The sequence below is a fragment of the Pithys albifrons genome, chromosome 1 (assembly GCF_047495875.1).
Source record: "Pithys albifrons albifrons isolate INPA30051 chromosome 1, PitAlb_v1, whole genome shotgun sequence".
NCBI classification, from domain to species: Eukaryota; Metazoa; Chordata; class Aves; order Passeriformes; family Thamnophilidae; genus Pithys; species Pithys albifrons.
In genome coordinates this window covers 116,127,169-116,144,058 of record NC_092458.1, presented here as the reverse complement: position 1 = coordinate 116,144,058, position 16,890 = coordinate 116,127,169, and the positions used below count along the sequence as shown (strand labels likewise).

General features: G+C 44.2%; 1 protein-coding gene across 5 annotated transcripts in view; it reads left to right on the top strand.

The window, feature by feature from the left end:
• Positions 1 to 16,890, top strand: part of GRIK1 (glutamate ionotropic receptor kainate type subunit 1) — a 117,313-nt gene that overhangs the window by 82,736 nt on the left and 17,687 nt on the right. For 3 of the 5 annotated variants that reach the window (XM_071564497.1, XM_071564487.1, XM_071564507.1), the window contains exons 8-12: positions 2,556 to 2,663; positions 5,970 to 6,083; positions 7,174 to 7,377; positions 7,917 to 8,140; positions 13,495 to 13,613. In XM_071564497.1, the coding sequence (XP_071420598.1) occupies positions 2,556 to 2,663; positions 5,970 to 6,083; positions 7,174 to 7,377; positions 7,917 to 8,140; positions 13,495 to 13,613 (769 nt within the window). Of the gene's footprint in view, positions 1 to 2,555; positions 2,664 to 3,368; positions 3,414 to 5,969; positions 6,084 to 7,173; positions 7,378 to 7,916; positions 8,141 to 13,494; positions 13,614 to 16,890 lie in introns of all 5 variants that reach the window. The other 2 variants (XM_071564468.1, XM_071564478.1) reach the window with 1 other exon arrangement.

The following is a 16,890-nucleotide window of genomic DNA, read 5'->3' as shown; positions in this document are numbered from 1 at the left end:
CTTAAGTAAAACTTTTGTTTCACCTGCCTGTCCAGATGTGCTGCACAAAGGGCCCCACCACTGCCTTGAAGTCAGAAATAAAATTACACTCCCTGGACTCAGACCCAAATGCTCCATTGTTTTTTAAAATCAGTAAAATCAAAATCAGAAATTCTGTTAAGAATTCAAATGGTATTTGAAGCGTGAGCCTCACCATTAGGTCCTGAAAATCCCCTGCAACATTTAACTCCTCTGACAAACACTCCCTGGCTCCTGTTTATAATTTAAATCACATTTGGGTTGTTTGATGGGAGACTGAAGGGAGGCAAAGACCACCTGCACTTTTCTGTACCTTAACATTTAATCATACACCTATGCAGAATGTAATACCTCTGCCTCCCTTTTTTTGTAGTGTGGAAGTAGGAGCTCCAATTCCTGCTTTCCAAAGTGAGCTGCATTTCAGCATAGAAATCTTTTCTCCACCAGGATGGAGATGGAGGCTCCTGATGCCATTTCCAAAAATAACCTGTGAGGTTTTTATTCCGGATCATCTCACATTAGCAGAGAAGCTGAGTGTGGGATATGTAATCAATAAATGGGAGCATTTCACAGCAGCAAATCTCCCTCTGGGGAGGAATTGATCTCTAAAGATCATATTTTAAAAAATGCTCCATCTCTCTGAATAAGAGATGGGAGTCACGACAGGCTGGAGAAGAGATTTTATGGAATGAAATGCATCCATGTGTATCCTCTCCTGCCTTCTTAATTATATTAGTACAATAAATAATAAATAACCCTGCAACTGTTTCACTGTTTACAGTAGAGACTTTTGTATATCCTCAGATCATTAAGATGGAAAATCTCACAGCAAGTTTGTTGCATTTATGCCTTTCCATTCTTCTTTATATTTATATTTAAGTTTACTTCAGTGTGTGCAAATTCCTGCTGTATTTCCACAAAATTCCAGATGCACCAGATTTGCCTGAGACATGTGATAACACCCCAGCATCTGAGATTAAACCCTGCAGATTCAGGGCTACAATTTAGATTTAACAGGAAGGGGAGACACCAGTCTGGAAATCTGCTGATTTTTAATGCAGCTTTCCTTCTGTCCTCTGTCTCCAACAAATTAAATGAAGCAAAGAATGATGTGCAGTAGAAAAGCCTGTAATTTAAAATTATATGGCTGACACACATGAAGGAACAATACCATCATTTACTGTCAGCTTTTCTTGTAGCTTTGAAGAACTTAATCTAATGTGGGAGCTCCCAAAAATAGACTATCGAAATTGTCTGCACTTTGAAACCCATAAAACACTTTCTTTTATGGATAAGCACCAGTTTTGGGGATGAAATGGGAGCTGGATGAGAGAGAGGTGGATGTTTGAAGGAAAACAAGCTGGGTGGGAGGATTGCAAGATACAGAAAACTTGAATTGTGAAGAAAGTTAGTTCTTGTGGTTGATTCTGCTGCCCTGAAGAGGCATTCCCAGCATGGGGAATTATCCTGGCCATGCAGGGATGGACAGAGTCCACCTCCTGATGCCAGAGTTTCAAACAAATGGTTTCACAGAATTATTTAGTGCTGCCTGGAGAAAAATGCGTCATATGCATCTTGTATGCTGTGCTTCAAACATGAATGTAAGATTCATATGCTTTTATTAGATCTCTGGGACTGAGAGAACTTTCCCTGAAAGTCTGGTTTTAGAGCTACCCTTGTCATCCATCAACACCTGTGAGCACAGGCAGTGGCAGTGCTCCTGCTAGGAATGATGCACCTTGTTGGCTTCCTTGAAAACATATGTCTTCATCCTTGGGGAATGCAGAATGAGTAGGAATTAGTGAAACAGTTCAGTGAAGTCCAGGACATTAAAAGGCCATTGCTGGTGGGGGACATTTAAACACAATATGCCCAAGAAACCAAGCAAGAGTGACAAAAGCTCATCTTGCCCTTGAAAAATCCTGATTTCTGGGTGCTGAGTAGCAGAGGCAGATTCTGTCACATGAGATTCAAGTGTTGAGAAAGACTTGGCGATTTGGGATGGGCAGAGACCCTCCTTCATGAAGGACCTTCTGGGTGCTCCTGTTCAGCACTGGGTGCCAGATGTTGCCCATTTTTCTTGGAGAACTGAAAACATTCTGAGTTGGGGCAAAGAGGGTCATTCCAGTGAGGTTGGTGGGTTTAGGTGGTCACATTCCAAAGTTTAGACCCACAGCTTGGACAGAGCAGTAATTTCTCAGTGAATTCTTATGCAGAGCAAAACTTTCCTGTCTTTGGGCACATATAATACATATTTTATCCTCTCTTTCTCCTTATTCAGCCTATCTTTTTTATATACAGTACTAGACATATGTAAATCAATATATATAAACTTTGACAAACTTGTAAACTCGAAAACATATTGGAGTTCAAGTTGAAGAAAGTGCTTTTTTAGTTAAGTAACAAAGCCACATATGCTTAAAACAATATTTGGAAGGGATTCAATGCTGCAGGGAATTTAAAATTCAGTACTTGTCATGGCTTCAGAGAAGTTGCTTCTGGTTGTTACAGGGCAGAGTGTTGTTGTGTTCACACAGGCACGGTGGGATGGCCTGACTGGGAGAATAACCTTCAACAAAAGTGATGGCTTACGGAAGGATTTTGATCTGGACATCATCAGCCTCAAGGAGGAAGGAACAGAAAAGGTAACCACATCTCTGGCACAAATAAAACAACAAAAAGTGTGACAAGGGCATGGGAAATTCCATTCTCCTTAGCTTGAACTTCCTGTGCTTGGGGTAAAACCCCCACTGCACTCAAGATCATTTGAGTCAAAGTGGAAACAAAGCTACTAAGATTGTTTTCTTATTTTACAGTGCATGGTGTGGGATAGGAATTTGGGGCTGGCAACACTTATCTGATGGAAATAATAATTATAAGGGTACATTATCTTCAGTTCTTGCTGCTGTAACTCAGGGTATTCAGTTCATATATAGAGACAGATATATTTATATAGATATAGAGAGAGTTATAAATGTGGCACAGGGGAAAGAAGGTACTTGAGTAACATCCTCAAGAAGAGTTGAGATGTTAAAGATTCTTCAGGTTTCTGAGGTTACATTTCTTTGTTGCTTCTCCTACAAATGTGGGCTCTCCACGGGCACCACAGGGCTCCCTCCATCACTGCCCAGGGGTGGCTGCCCTGGTGTCCCAAAACCCCTGGCTGGCACAGGTGGCAGCACCAGCTCATGGAGCTGCAGACAGTGCTCTCTGTACGCTGACTTGATTCTGGAGGATAATTCCTGATGGGTTAATTGATGTTTTAACTGTAATTGCTCCCACACAGCTCTCCAGACAGATTCTCGTTTCATTTTTAATGAAGCACTCTATTTATTTTCCTCTGTCCCAAGGCTGCTGGCGAGGCTTCTAAACATTTATATAAAGTGTGGAAGAAGGTTTGTACACAGCCAGGTGATGCAGAAACCCTTTGGGCTGGCTCTGCAGACCCAGCCTTTGGGTTTTGATAGTTGCTCTCATGTTGCAGTTTAGAGACAACAGTTTGAAAGCAGGAATTTTTCTGGTAGGATGAATGTATTTCAACTTGAGACACTGTAATTCCAAAGAGTAAAAAAACATCTTGACAGGATTCAGCTTTTTCACCAAAACTGGGAGGGTGTTATTTATTAGTTTATTTACTGGGGCTGTGCTTTTCCCTCCTTCAAACAGAGGCTGAAGCAAAACCAGTCCTTTCTCAGCTGCTGTCCTTCCTGATTCACCTAAGATTCACCATAAGTGGTAAATTTAGACTATTTTGGATGTGTGTTGGCATCAGCTGCAAGGACTGGTTTAATGTGCAGGGCTGGGGGTGTTTTGCCTCCCACAAAATGCTCAGGGCTGGCAATGTTTGAGCATTAGTGCCTCAAAATTTTGATGAGTGTGTTATTAGCTCCTTACAGAAAATAATGCAGATGATTAAGTGGGTGCTGTCATTCACTAACATATGGAAATTGGAACTAAGCTTGTTTATAAAAGATGGAAATTATCCCAGGAATCTCATCTCTCTTTTAGCATGAGGTGCTTAAAGCGGGAATCAGAGACCAGCTCCATGCCCTGCTCCCCACCGGAGTCACAACCTGTGGTTGCTGTTCTGTAAGGAGTGGATAAAAACTACCTCCACCAAGTTTAAAGTGTTCTGCAGACATGAGGCAGGAATTTTTATAAGGCTTAGAATTGTATTTTGTGCATAGTTCCCACAGATCCCATTATTCCTCACCCCTCCCTCAGACACAGTTAAAAAAAGCTTTTGGCTTTGTGTTGTTTTAGAGAGGGATTTTAATGCTCCAGAGCAGGGCATCCTAGAGAGCTCTTTTTGTGTTCTTTATCAAGCACATACATCCTTAATAACCTTGTTTCAATCTCCAGTGGATCAGGCTAAGGCATGAGGGCCCCTCTTTCCCTCGTTACTGGTGAATAGATCATCCTACCTGACATGCAGAACCAATCTCCCTTTTGTCTGTAAGGCATTTCGTGTTATGCTGAATTGATTTAAACCAAATTACAGTTGGTTCAGAGCACAGCCTTGCTGAGAAGGGCATATGACACCTCTCCAGCTTGTCACTAAACTGCAATAAATCCCCTGGCCTCCCCACAGTGATGTCCAACCTTGACCTCATTCTTCCAGCACCCCTCTGACCTCCCCATCCCTCTAACCAAGGCTGACCCGCAGTGTCACTCTGTTAGCCAGGTGTGCAGTGGCTTCCTGGTGCATTTTGTATGCACTGTGAGTGTGTTGCTCAGTGTTCTTCATGGTTGTTCTCCTCCTCCTTCTCCCTGCTGCCAGCCAACAGAAGCATCTCAAGTCAGGAACAACGAGCAGAAGGGCTCCTCCACCCTGGTGCAAATCCAAGGATAACACCCGTTGTTTACTCTATTCCTGGCTCGGGCTATCATAATATCCAACATTTTATTTCCTGTGTACTTTCCAGATCAATCTCCCAACCTGATCTCATTTTGGAAACAAAGGGAATGACTGACAAATGCTTGAAATACTTTTTTTTTTATTTTAAAATTAAACTTTTTAAATGGTTGTCCCCCTCAAGCAGAATTTGTGGAAAAAATCATGAAAGGCACCAAGGGACACAAACTCAAAGTTGCTTTGAAATGGTGAGTTACTACCCCAAATCCACACTCAGCAGGCACAAACAGCCTGAGCCAGCTCCTTGCCTGGAGTGCTCTCCCATCAGCTCCCAGCCATGCTATGTGTGTAAAAACAAAGGCAAAAATACTGGATCTGCTTTCAGACTCCACATAAATAAATATTTATCTCAACAAATCAACTTAGTTATAATTTCTGCCCCCACAAAGTGTAGATACAAATCCACTGCAATCATGAAGGTCTTTCCCCTGAAGCTTTGGTCTGGGCATTAAATACTGCAATTCTTCGGTGTCTCTGGGGCTAGAAAGGAATTTGCCTTTGGCCACATATTTGCTGAACAAACACTGCTCAGTGTGTGGAATGGTATCACCTCTGTCATATACAGTAGTTGAGGAATGACAGAATAATCTTTGCTAAACCTGCTGAAGGCACAGCAGAAGCAAAAGGCCAAGTGCATCCATCATTCTGCTTCAGTGTATTTACTCAAGCTTTTAGTCTGTTGTATCAGACGAGAGAGGTCTTGCCATGTGTCTCAACTCTACCATTTGCAAAATTAAAATCCAAACCTCATAGAGATAGACATTTGACATTTTTTTAGCAAGAAACCAAGTCTCTGTGTTCCACTTTTGCAGCAAACAGGTGACAGCCCTGCAATGACAGTCCTTACACTCCAACAACTTCTGCATTTGCATTTGCAGTCCATTCCCTGGGTTTTCTCCCTTTGGTGTTGCTGCCTCACCCAGAGCTGCAGCTGAACCCCCTTCTCCAGTGCTTTGTCCCTCCCTGTGGTCCCCAGAGCCACCAGGGCAGGGTTTGGGGACACACTGGGGCCTCTCACCCACTTTCCTCTGTACAGATTGGGGTCTGGAACTCCTACAGTGGCCTTAACATGACGGACAGCAACAAGGACAGGTCCACCAACATCACGGATTCCTTGGCAAACCGGACTCTCATTGTCACCACCATCCTGGTAAGGCTGGCAGGGCTCTCCACTGGCACCTTCACCACCTCCACCCTGCACTCTGGGCTTGTTCTCCTCCACACTAAACACTGTTGTACTAAACCAGCCTGTTTTCAAGCAAATCTTTTGATTTAGACTCAGAATTGACATGAAATCCCTCCACAAGATTGACTCAAAAATCCCCCACTGCCAATGAACGCCTCCCAGGACCCTCTGCCTCCAAAATTGCTTCAATATTTCAGAGACAAACCCTGTGCACTTCTCCTCCCAGAAGAATTAACACACACAAATACTCGGCTTTGTCGTCAGTTCTTATACATTCTTTCATTTTATTGAAAATGAGACAAATAGGACTGAAAGAAAGTAGCCAACAACAGAGAGAGAGGTTGAGTTATGCCCTCACTGGGATGAATGGAATATGTGCAGCTGGGTGGTTCTGCCCTGTGCTTTCTGCCTGCCCAGTAGTGCCACTTCTTTCAATTACTCTGCCTAATTCCTCAGGAGGAGGGAGAGAGCTCAAAGGCTCCCTTCTCCACTACTTTTCTATTGCCAAAGGCCTTTTGCCACATTAAGCTGCAGAAACCTGCTTGCCCAGATCATTTTCTATCCAAAATCCTTTGAAAGGAAGAGCAACAAGGTACTTTGCACTCTACCTGTGCTGCTCTCCATTCCCTTGTGTAAATACCTGTTCCACTCACAGACATTTGCTGCTTTGAAGTTTTTTATCAATAAAGATTTATTTCTCACAGAATATAAAATGTCTGGTTCCCCTAATGGTTCTTTTTCTGTTATTTAAACTTCCCTCTTCTTCACTATCCCTTCCTGTCCCTCAGAGTGCGACAATGTAGGGTCCAGATCTTGGGGCTGATTTTTGAGCTGCTAGGCTGTAACTAAAGCTGAAAATTAGGGCCCTTATGCTTATGACTAATTCATAGTGAAGTTGTTAACACACCTAAAAGAGCTTTTAACAGACACAGTAAATTGCTGCTTTCCATCCACTTGCAACCCATTTAGAAAATATTAACATCCTGTAGAGGAACTGATATAATCTAAACCAAACTCATTTCTCCTCCTACATGTCTACTGTCTTTTTCTGTAGGAAGATCCCTATGTTATGTACAAGAAGTCTGACAAGCCCTTGTATGGAAATGACAGATTTGAAGGTTATTGCCTGGACTTACTTAAGGAGCTGTCAAATATTTTAGGCTTCATTTATGAGGTCAAACTGGTTTCTGATGGCAAATACGGAGCCCAGAATGACAAAGGAGAGTGGAATGGGATGGTCAAAGAACTCATAGATCATGTAAGACTGAACACTTCTCTCTTTATTCTGCTTTCACCTGTGGTATTTTATATATAGGCAGCCCAACTGAGATATTTGCTTTACTTTTCATAGTTTAGAACCACTTTATTGCCACTCATTTTATTATATTTTATTATTATAGAGTCTTTATTGCCACTTTTCAGAGCAGGAACATCTCATCTAAGAATTTACAGGTGTGGGGAGAACCTCCATGAGTAGAAGGTGCTGAGCAGGCACATCCTGCCCATTCCTTGGCTGCAAAATCCACTGGTGGAACATGAACTTCCATCTTACTCATGCCCTGTGCAGCCTCTGGTCTGAAAAGTCACTGGTGAGAGTCACCAATGTCCCTCTGCCTTGCAAAAAGATGAGACAGAGTTATCACATCCCCCCCAAATGCCCCCAAAATGCTGAATTTTCTTCCATGCTTTGGATTTTTAGTCAAATTTGGTTTAGTTGTTAATACTCAGGGAAGAAATGGAGGAAATTGCAGTGTGTTTGCTGAAAGACAATGAGTGTTTTCCCCTTTGTGTTTTCAGAAAGCTGATCTGGCTGTTGCTCCTCTCACTATCACCTATGTAAGAGAGAAAGTCATTGATTTTTCCAAGCCCTTCATGACGCTGGGAATCAGTATCTTGTACCGGAAGCCCAACGGCACAAACCCTGGTGTCTTCTCCTTTTTGAACCCCCTTTCTCCTGATATTTGGATGTATGTCCTCCTGGCCTGCCTCGGGGTCAGCTGTGTCCTCTTTGTCATTGCAAGGTAAGTCCAAGAAATAGTTTTGGAGGTCTCCACTTTAACCCCCTCTCCTCCCACAGGTGTTGTGTGGGCTCTGTGGAGAACAGAGGGTGTAAAACTGTCCTAAGGGGTTTATCCTAAAATAAACCATTCTGCAAAGTTCCTTGGTATTTTCACATCAGCAGTGCTCTCACTTTTATACATTACAACGTGGTGAGGTTTTGCTTTCCTCAAGGGCTGAAGGCAGAGAAAAATGTGATTTTTGTTGGTGCCCCCCAGCTCACAGCCCACCTGGGGAAAGGCAGTTCATAGGACTGGCATGCAGGCTCTTCCCCTTGCCACTCACAGTGCACTCAGTGAAAAGGTAACAAAGAGACTGTGAACATATTTATGCTGAAGGATTTAAAGTAGTTCAGAAGTGCAAAATAAGGCAACTGGGAGCCTGAGGGGACAATCCCAAGGTGAAACACATCCAAGGCTCTGCCCTGGTGACACTCCTCCTGCCACTGGCAGGATCCTGCTGATGCTCCTGTTCATAACCAGCAGGAAATAAGCATGTACACACCACTTTTCCAAAGAAACTCAAAGCTGGTAACTCTCCTCAAGGCTCTGCACAAAGTTTCTGGGCCAGGGGACACTGGGCCAGCAGAGAACTCTGTACCTTTGTTACTGAACTTCACCTTAAATTATCCAGACAGCTGATGTGGTTCCACAAACTGGGTACCAGAGTCTTCCCGTGGCCCCAGAGACCATGAACCACAGCCTGGGAAGGCAGTTGCTCGAGGGCTTTGAACAGGAACAAACCAAGCATGAAAGAAAATGAACTCAGAAACTTGTCACAGCATGTTGGCCATTTCAGGCACACTTTTTTTGTACTCGTGAATAAAACCCAGGCTCTGAACTGGCATCATTATTCAGATAGTGGTCTTGGAATTTCATTCCCAGCTGTTTTATTTATCTCATCCTATCCTTCATTTTTGCCTTTAATAATTTGAAAATGGATAGTTTTATTAGAACTTTGGGTGTTTATACTGAGGATCCGTAATTAAGCTTTTCCCCACCTCTATTAAGTGTTCTTTTCCATATACAACAATATATTCCATTTTAGTAAAGTATATGGAAAATAGCCTGAGAAAACATTTATGCCATGAAATATAAGAAGAAAAGTAATGTATTATTGAAAGTCCACAAATTCTCTTGTGGGGAAAGGCTGAGAGAATTGGGATTGTTCAGCCTGAGAAGGCTCCAGAGTGACACAAGTGTGGCGTTCCATAATCTGAAGGGAGCCTGCAAAAATGATGGAGAGAGATTTTCCATGGGCCTGGAGTGACAGGACAAGGGGGAATGACTTCAAACTGGCAAAGAGTTGGTTTAGATTAGATATTAGGAAGGAATTCCTCCCTGTCAGGGTGGGCAGGCCCTGGCACACGTTGCCCAGAGAAGCTGTGACTGCCCCATCCCTGGGAGTGTCCAAGGCCAGGCTGGAGTAGCCTGGGATGTTGGGAGGTGTCCCTGCCCATGGCAGGGGTGGAACAAGATGATCTTTGAGGTCCCTTCCAATCCAAACCATTCTGTCATTCTATGAAAGGAACAGAAATGCCGCAGTTTTTATTGCAAATGATGGCACTCAACTTTGAGAAGTCAGCAATTATATATTCCAGTGTATACATATACACAGTTCAAAGGTCATAAAATAGCTGTAATCTGAACCATTAATTCTAGTAATTGAACACACTAGGCCTGACCTTTTCTGTGTGAGCCAGGTCAGATTAAACTGTTTCTGCTCATCCTCCAATTCCCTGCTTTCTTTTAATCAAGAGACACAGCCCTGCAAAACCTTTGCTCACTTGAGCAGTTCTGCTGGCAGTGACTGGCCTCAAACACACATTTCCCCATGGCCCAGTGACCATCCCTTGTCCCAGGTGGCCAAACCTCTGTGAGTTCTTTGCTCATTTCTGTGTTTTTAAACTGGTACCAAAGTAGAGACATTAGTGGGATTTGTTTTTTTCCTTTAAATCAGTAGAGTGGGAGGAAGGAGAAGGGAATTAGAATCCAGTTGACAAGGTGGTGATTGGTCAAAGGTTGGACTAAATGATCTTAGAGGTCTTTTCCAACCTTAATGGTTCTGTGAATTAAAGGAGGAGAGGCCATGGGTTAAGTTATCAGTGTTGGCCTCAGCTAAAAGAAGAGTTTATCCATCCCTGGCAGCTGTGGGGCTGTGTACAATCAGTCATGACTCCCCACAAGCTCTAAGTGGCTCAGTGTGCCATAAATAATAACTCCTACTGTACTCAAATCATGATCTCATTCATGACTAATATTAAATCTACTCTGCTCTGACAGATTGACTTTTCTGCAGTTGTGTGCCAAGACTGAAAACATCCCACAACCCTCAGAACAGTGGAAGGGAAAGCAAAGCCTGGGTTACCTTCAGTGCTTCTATTTTTTAAAATAAGGGCATCACATTTGCAAGAAGAAAGAGGCATCAGAGCCCTTGGTCTGCTCACAGACATGTGGCCAGGAGCAAGCAGAGGCAAATGCACCATGCTCACAAATCATTGCCTGGGAAACTGTTTGTTTTTCTTTCTTGGTTGTTAAATATTGCCCCAAACCACAGCGTGTCCTTTTGGGTAAATCCATAGGGTTGCCCTTTTCCAGCTGTGTTCTGCTAAAACCCCGTAATTCCAGGGGAAGCATAACCAATGAATCCCATTTTCCCTGCAGATCTGTGTCTCCTGGTGGGTTGTGATCACCAACTGAAGTCAGTTTGTGTGTGTGTTTGCTTTCCCTGCAGCTGGAGGATTTCTGGGGGATCTTTCCCATGTGTATTAAGTGATACCTAAGGAGTTGTGAGCTCATCCTGCAGCTCCTCCCCTAATGGGGCTGCTACTGCAGTGCTTCACAACATGATGACCTCTAAGGTCTGTGCCTATTCATCAAACAGGGCTAAATTAGGTGGCTAAAATTAATGGCCAATTAATGGCTAAAATTAATGGCCAGTTAATGGCTAAATTTAGCTAAAAGGCTCACATGTCACTATAGCTACAGACACCAAACACGTAACACACAGCATGAACCCAGACTTGCAGCAACAGGAATAGATGAAGTTTGCACCTCATTCTCATAACCCACCTGCTCTAAGAAAAGAGGAGAAGAACATCCCAGTTCAGCATAACATTTAACATCATTTTCTGAATGCTTAGTTTTTTTCTGGCACAAACGCTCTCCTTGAGCTGATGCCTAAAAGCAGTGCCTGTTAAAATGCAACTGCATAGGCTGAAGAAGTCCACAAAATTGTGTTCATGTGTCATGTTAATTGAGGTTTATAAATATTAAGCTAAGCCCTTCTTGCTGCCCACATCTGCAGCTGTCCATGTCTCCAAATACATCGAGATTTCTGTGATATTTGCAAAGTCTTTCAGCAAATAGTGGTTAGATTGGGTTTAAGAACCTCAGGAACCATCCACTTTTTAGCACTGCCACAGTAAATTAAACAGTAAGCTGTATTTTTACATCAGTTAATGGAAGACAAATACTTGGGAATACTTTTCATAGTCTGGGATCATCTTTCTATCACTTCTTTTGACTTTTCAGCAGCTGAATAATTTCTCGTTTGTCTTTGAGCCTTGTGTAGCCCTCTAATAGTTACATTCATTTTTGAACTCAAAGACTGAAGTTTTTATCGCTGTTCCAAGTACCTGCCAGTGAATGAACAAGGTGTTTCCTGCCAACATTTCCTGCTAATGCCACGTCAGCTGTGCTGTACATCAGTGAAGGTAGAGCCAAGTAGCTGAGGTGAATAATGTCACACAGAGCCTGTGTTAAAAAGGTGCTTAGTGACCTTGAGCATCTCATCTTTACCAGAAAACTTAGCACAGTGACTCCTGAAGAGGGAGAAAACCATGGGGAAAAGGCCAGGAAAACAGAAGGCCTGAGCATTGAAATGGAGCTGAATTGTAAACCAATCTCTTCGTATAGCTCAGCACAGCAATGGGAACACAAGCAGAAAAGCAGCTTTTGTTTTGAAGTGAAAAAGGAATATATGCCCTACTAACAAAATACATACCATCCTTTGCAGTCTGGCAGAAAGAGTTTTGCTGCCAAAATTTCTTTGCCACTTTCTAGCAATGGCTGTTTTGCTCTTGCTGCAATGGAGATGTTTCTGTCCAACCTACTGAATGTGGTGGTTGTCTGAAACTCTGCAAGGTCCCAGCCTTGGGCTTTCCAGGCAGGTCAGGCAGAGCTATTCACTGCTCTTACTGTCCTGTGGGAGCACTTTGGGACCCTGTTGGATGGGACCTCCCCACTCCTATGGTGTTGGCAACCCACTGGTCCTAATTCTGGGGCTCTTGCTGAGGATGTGTTTCCCCAGGTGTGCATGAACTGAACTGGGAACAACTTGGTTACTACACAGCACTTGCTTCCATTATTCTGGCATAAATCTGAAACATGACTTGGTAATTGCTTTCCTTTTAAGGGGTGGATGCAGAACTGTTGTGTCTTGAACCTGAAAACTGCATCTTTTGTCCTGATTTTTGAGCCTCTCGTTCTGGTGACGGTGATACTGTGCAGCTGATTGCACCCTGAGCCACACTCTGCCTCAATTAGTGGGTTCATTATTACCAGAGCTCGTTACTTCGGCTGAGCAAGCCGTGCATAAACTCCATGCTTGTTTATATTGTTGGAACAGTAATTAAAATGTATTGGCATGACATTGCCAAGGAAAGCTGCATTCCCAACCTTCCTGAGGAAGCAGGCAGGGAGCCACACAGCACTGGGGAGCAACAGCAGGCCAGGTGCCCTGGGGAGAAACAGCCCTTCTCGGGGTTGTGCCAGGTGCTGTGCAGAGCAGGAGGGGCACAGGGAGTGGTCAGACCCCAGTTCTGCCATTAAAGGCAGAATTCTCTCCCAGCAATGACACTCACCTGTCCCTGTGGTTTGGGCGCTCTGCAATTGCCCCTGAATGCCTTCCACTGTGGGCAGCCTTTTTTCCAGGGAGAGTACATTCAGCATCTTGGCTGAAGCTGGTTCAGCTCATGCTGGTTGGCTTCACAGCACTGCTACTCCTTTCCCAGCTCCCAAAATTTCCCAAGGATCAGCTATGTGGCTTCCAGTTGTCCCCCTGGCTCTGCAGGAGCCTGTCAGCAGAGCAGGCAGGGAGTTGCTGCAGCCTCTCCCTTGAGGCCTCTGCTCCAAGAAGAACATAAATATCCCTGTCCAAGATGCAGAGTGTGCACTGGGCATGAGATCTGCCAAGGACACCCTTTGGGCTGGGGTTTCCTTTCCCTGTGTCCCCCTCGAGGTCCCCACGCCGCGGTGCTGGGCAGGTTTGCTGTGTGTACTCGCTGTTTACAGACTGTTTTTGTTGACCGCCACAGGTTTACACCATATGAGTGGTATAACCCCCACCCGTGCAACCCAGACTCAGATGTGGTGGAAAACAATTTTACTTTACTAAATAGTTTCTGGTTTGGAGTTGGAGCTCTCATGCAGCAAGGTACACCGGTTACACTTCGTTATCGCACACGTCCCACAGTCTGCTCAAGGGCTTCTGTGCTGGTAAACTCCACCCTCTGTAAATGCAACTTATACTGTAAAACCTGATCTCAGAGACTGGGAATAGAAGAGAGGAAGAGAAGGATGTGCCACTGCAACTGGGAGCAGGCAGAGGAGGGGAACCTGTGCAACCCAGGGCAGGAGGAAGGAGGGGAAGCATCAGAGAGAAAGGGAAGCAGACAGGGCCACAGGGGAGTTGCTGGAGCTGAAATGTAAAATAATTGCTAGAGGGATATGAAGTGCTTCGTGCTTAAGTTGAGTTTATTGGTATAAAAAGTTGAGCAACAGGAAAATGTTGGGCTCCATCCTGATAGTAACAACTTTAGCCACCCTAGAAAAACTTTCCTATCTGCCAAACAAGGAGAGATGGTCTTTCTTCAGAAGGGTTGTTAAGTTTGCTGGCACTTACAAACATGTTGCTTAAAACTAAAATCAAAACCTCTTTCTTATGGCTTTTCTGCAGGTATGAGCCCCACCCTTCTGTAAATGCATCCAACCCTAAGAGCCTTAACCCAGTCACAATCCCTGTTGCTGATGACTTTGGAAACAACTGGCATTTTACTCAGTTGACAAGGAAGGGCAGTGAAGTGTATTCCATATGGGAAGTCAAACAGATATATGTACTAAACACAATTGTTTGTGGTGTTTATGTTCTAAAGGTTCCAATTAAATCACTATTTACCAAAACTGGGCTCCACTGAAAAGAATGAAAATATTTTCTGACAAACATTTCAAGTTGAATCAAAGCTGAAAAAAAACCCCAACCCACCCCACGACAACAACAAAAAGACAATCCAGAGGAAAGCCCAGCAGTACCTTGGTAATAAAATCCTAAGCATTTAAGTAAGGAATATAAAACCATCTCTGCATTCATACAGGTACAGTTTATTCTTTCCTCTTTAACAGACATGAGTAGCAGTAAAAAAAAATCATGAGGAGGGTTTTTTCCTAGCTATGGTAGAGAACAAGGTTGGTATTGTACCAAAGATGCACTTGCTTTTAGTGGTGCACTAACGTATTGAGAGGACATAGAGTTTCTCCCCAGAGATTACTTTGAAGGAGTTTGGATGAAAGAAGAGCATTTCTGTATTGCTTTTTCATTTTGTTTTCCTTCCAATTTATCAGTCAAACACAGGCAGAGGTTTTACAGTATCAGGCAGGTGTGTGTATCTAACTGTGATTGCCCTGTGTGTGAAAGTGCCCCAGGACTCTGTGTTTCCATGTACTGCCTTTTTTGGAGTTTACCATCATCCACAGCAAACTGTGGGATGCAGTGTCTGCTCGTTACCACTACCTTGGGTACATGACAGTCAGCCCCAACCAGACTCTGCTTGTCTTTTAAGAAGATTAAAACCAAACCAAAACAAAGAAAGAAAAGGAAAGAAAGAGAGAGAGAGACAAAACCAAAAAACATTTGTAAGGCAACACAAATGTTTCCATGTACAAACTTGTGGTGTGATTTGTCTGTGCATCATTGTCAATGTGAAGAGTTTGGACATGATGGGAATGGTTGGGAAACTCTGCGTCCAGCGTTGGGCTCTTTCCTGTTGGCAGCAGCTGCTTGTTGTGCTTGATTGGAAGCCACTTGTTTTGAAATTTTAAAATGTGATGATCAGACTTTCTCTTTTCTACAGAGCGTGAGCAAAGTCTGGATCAGGATTGGCTGTCATGTCTGCCATAAAAAAAGGCACTAGAGAGACTTCAGCAAGTATTGTCTCTGCCCCCGAGTCTTGCTGGCAACATTTTTATGTAGATGCTGCTTCCCCTGTTTTTCCCCTGGAAGTCTCAGATGTGTTATGCATATTCTGAAAGCATCCAAACAGGGCACATTTCATCCAATTCATTCAGAGAAAGTATCACTCAGAAGGGAAAATTTTCCCTCAGAGCCCCAGTTCAGCCAGGGAATGGGTCAGACCAGGAGCAGCTGTTTCAGGAGAGTGTGTGGGGTGAAGTGGGTGAGCATGGAGCACATCCTGGGCTGATCTCACAGTGTGGGCAGCAGGTGAGATCCCACCTGCAGAGCTGCCCCAGCCCTGGGAACAGCAGCACAAGGATGTGGAGCTGCTGGAGAGTCCAGAGGAGGCCCCGGAGCTGCTCCAGGGCTGGAGCATCAGTTGTGGGGGGTCACCTGGGGAAGAGAAGGCTCCAGGGTAACATAATTGCAGCCTTCCAGGACCTGAAGGGAAATGACATGAAATATGGAAAGGGACTTTTTACAAGGGGCTGGAGTGCCAGGATGAGGGGGAATGGCTTCAAACTGACAGAGGGTAGGTTTAGATGGGATATTAGGAAGGAATTCTCTTTTGTGAGGGTGATGGGGCCCAGGCACAGGCTGACCAAGGAAGCTGTGGCTGCCCCATCCCTGGAAGTGCCCAGGGACAGGTTGGACAGGGCTTGGAGCAACCTGGGCTCCTGGAAAGTGTCCTTGCCCTTGGCCGGGGATGGAATTAATGATCTTTAATGTCCCTTCCAACCCATGACGTTTTTATATCTTAGTATATACTAATCCTTTTTACTGGCCCTCAGGAAGGTGAACATGGAAATAACCACGGGAGTCACCAGAAGAGCTGCTGGGCCCACTTGGTCCAGGCAGGAGCAGGATGTGTTGTGCTCCTCACTGAACAGTCGCTCACTGCACAATTAATGGATTGTGGGTTCAGAGCTCAAGTGAACTGAATGTATTCTGTGGCTTTCCCACAAACACTTTTTTGCTGTAGGAGGTGACAGGAGGTTTGGTGTCTCACCCCACAAGGGCAGCACTCAGGGCTCCTCCACCTCCTCTTGTGCAGCACTGCCAGAGTTCGTGGCTGCTGCTTGAGGTGTCTGCAAGGTACCCACTGCTGTGCATCCCCAGGGTGTGTCAGAGGCAGGTGTTGCAGCAGGGTCCAAGAGCAGTTCTATTGGTTTGGCTGCCTAAGCTTAAAAGCAGTAACAACCTTCCTGATGACCTGAATCAGCACTCCCAGAAGCAGCTCGTGTGGGTCAGCCCCGGCTTAGAAATACAACCACATTACAAAATACAGCAAGAATACAAGAAAAATCTAATCTGAAGAACAAGAAAGTACAGACCACAAATATAAACCCAGACAGAGCTACAGCTCTGGAAACAAGTACATTTGGACTTGAAAATTTAAAGTGAGAGGTTTTGCTTTGAGGCTGCTCTCACGGTTTGGCAGGTCTGTCAAACTGCTCCAGCCCTTGGGCCATGCTTAGCCTTG